The 792-nt window shown below is 51.3% G+C and overlaps 1 protein-coding gene across 1 annotated transcript in view; it reads right to left on the bottom strand.

Moving 5' to 3' along the window:
* EMH_0068890 (uncharacterized protein) overlaps window positions 1-647 on the bottom strand; it is a gene marked incomplete at both ends in the record, with an annotated part of 1229 nt that extends 582 nt beyond the window's left edge. Inside the window, 3 exon segments of the mRNA XM_013498811.1 lie at window positions 3-184; window positions 188-229; window positions 541-647. Of these exon segments, the coding sequence (XP_013354265.1) occupies window positions 3-184; window positions 188-229; window positions 541-647 (331 nt within the window).
* Window positions 648-792: the final 145 nt, after the last annotated feature.

The raw sequence follows: 792 nt of genomic DNA, 5'->3' as shown, positions 1-792 counted from the left end.
TAATACTGCTGCTGCTGCTTCTGTTGCTGCTGTTGCTGCTGCTGCTGCTGCTGCTGCTGCTTCTGTTGCTCCTGTTTCTTCTTCTGCTGCTGCTCCTGTTTCTTCTGCTGCTGCTGCTGCTCCGCTTTCTGCTGCTGTTGCTGCTCCTGCTGCTGCTCCACCTTCTGCTTCTGGTTGTGTTCCTNAGCTTCTGTTGATAGCTGCACTGAGGAGAGGACTGCTGCAGTTGCTGCAGCAGCAGCAGCATTATATACTTCTTTATTTGTCTGTATTTGTTGCAGTCTCGTTTCTATAGATGTATAAACACGAAGGAGACTGTATAGAGCTAGCTGTGCTGAGGAGAAGAGGGCCCCTCTCAACTCTCTAGATAGGGGAAAGGGGACAGGTGGAGGTGTGGGGAAAAAGGAGACAGTTTGATAGAGAGAAAGAAGAGACAGTAGAGACCGATACCCCTCTGGGTGTGCAAATCTATAAACCTCAGTATACACCGCAGCTCTCAACAACCTCTCCACCCTGCGTATACACCCCACACTCCAGTACCTGGGGGCCCCAGGGAGGAGACTCCCCACCGATCCCAGCTCCTGTATAAACAAACGGCCAACGTCATTGAGGAGACAGACAGCAGAGAAGGGATCGAGTGACCTCATTAGGTTCTCTGTTTTGTTTAGAGCTGTCTCCATCAAATTAAATAAATAAAGAGGGATGTGGGGTACCGTACGCTCCCGGAACAGAGCAACACGATCCCCAGCTGCTGGAGACGACCCCACAACACGATCCCCAGACTCAGACCCT

The sequence above is a fragment of the Eimeria mitis genome, genomic scaffold (assembly GCF_000499745.2).
Source record: "Eimeria mitis Houghton genomic scaffold, Emh_scaff3724, whole genome shotgun sequence".
NCBI lineage: Eukaryota > Apicomplexa > Conoidasida > Eucoccidiorida > Eimeriidae > Eimeria > Eimeria mitis.
Note: the sequence above shows the minus strand (reverse complement) of the source record. Positions and strands in the feature narration are given on the sequence as shown.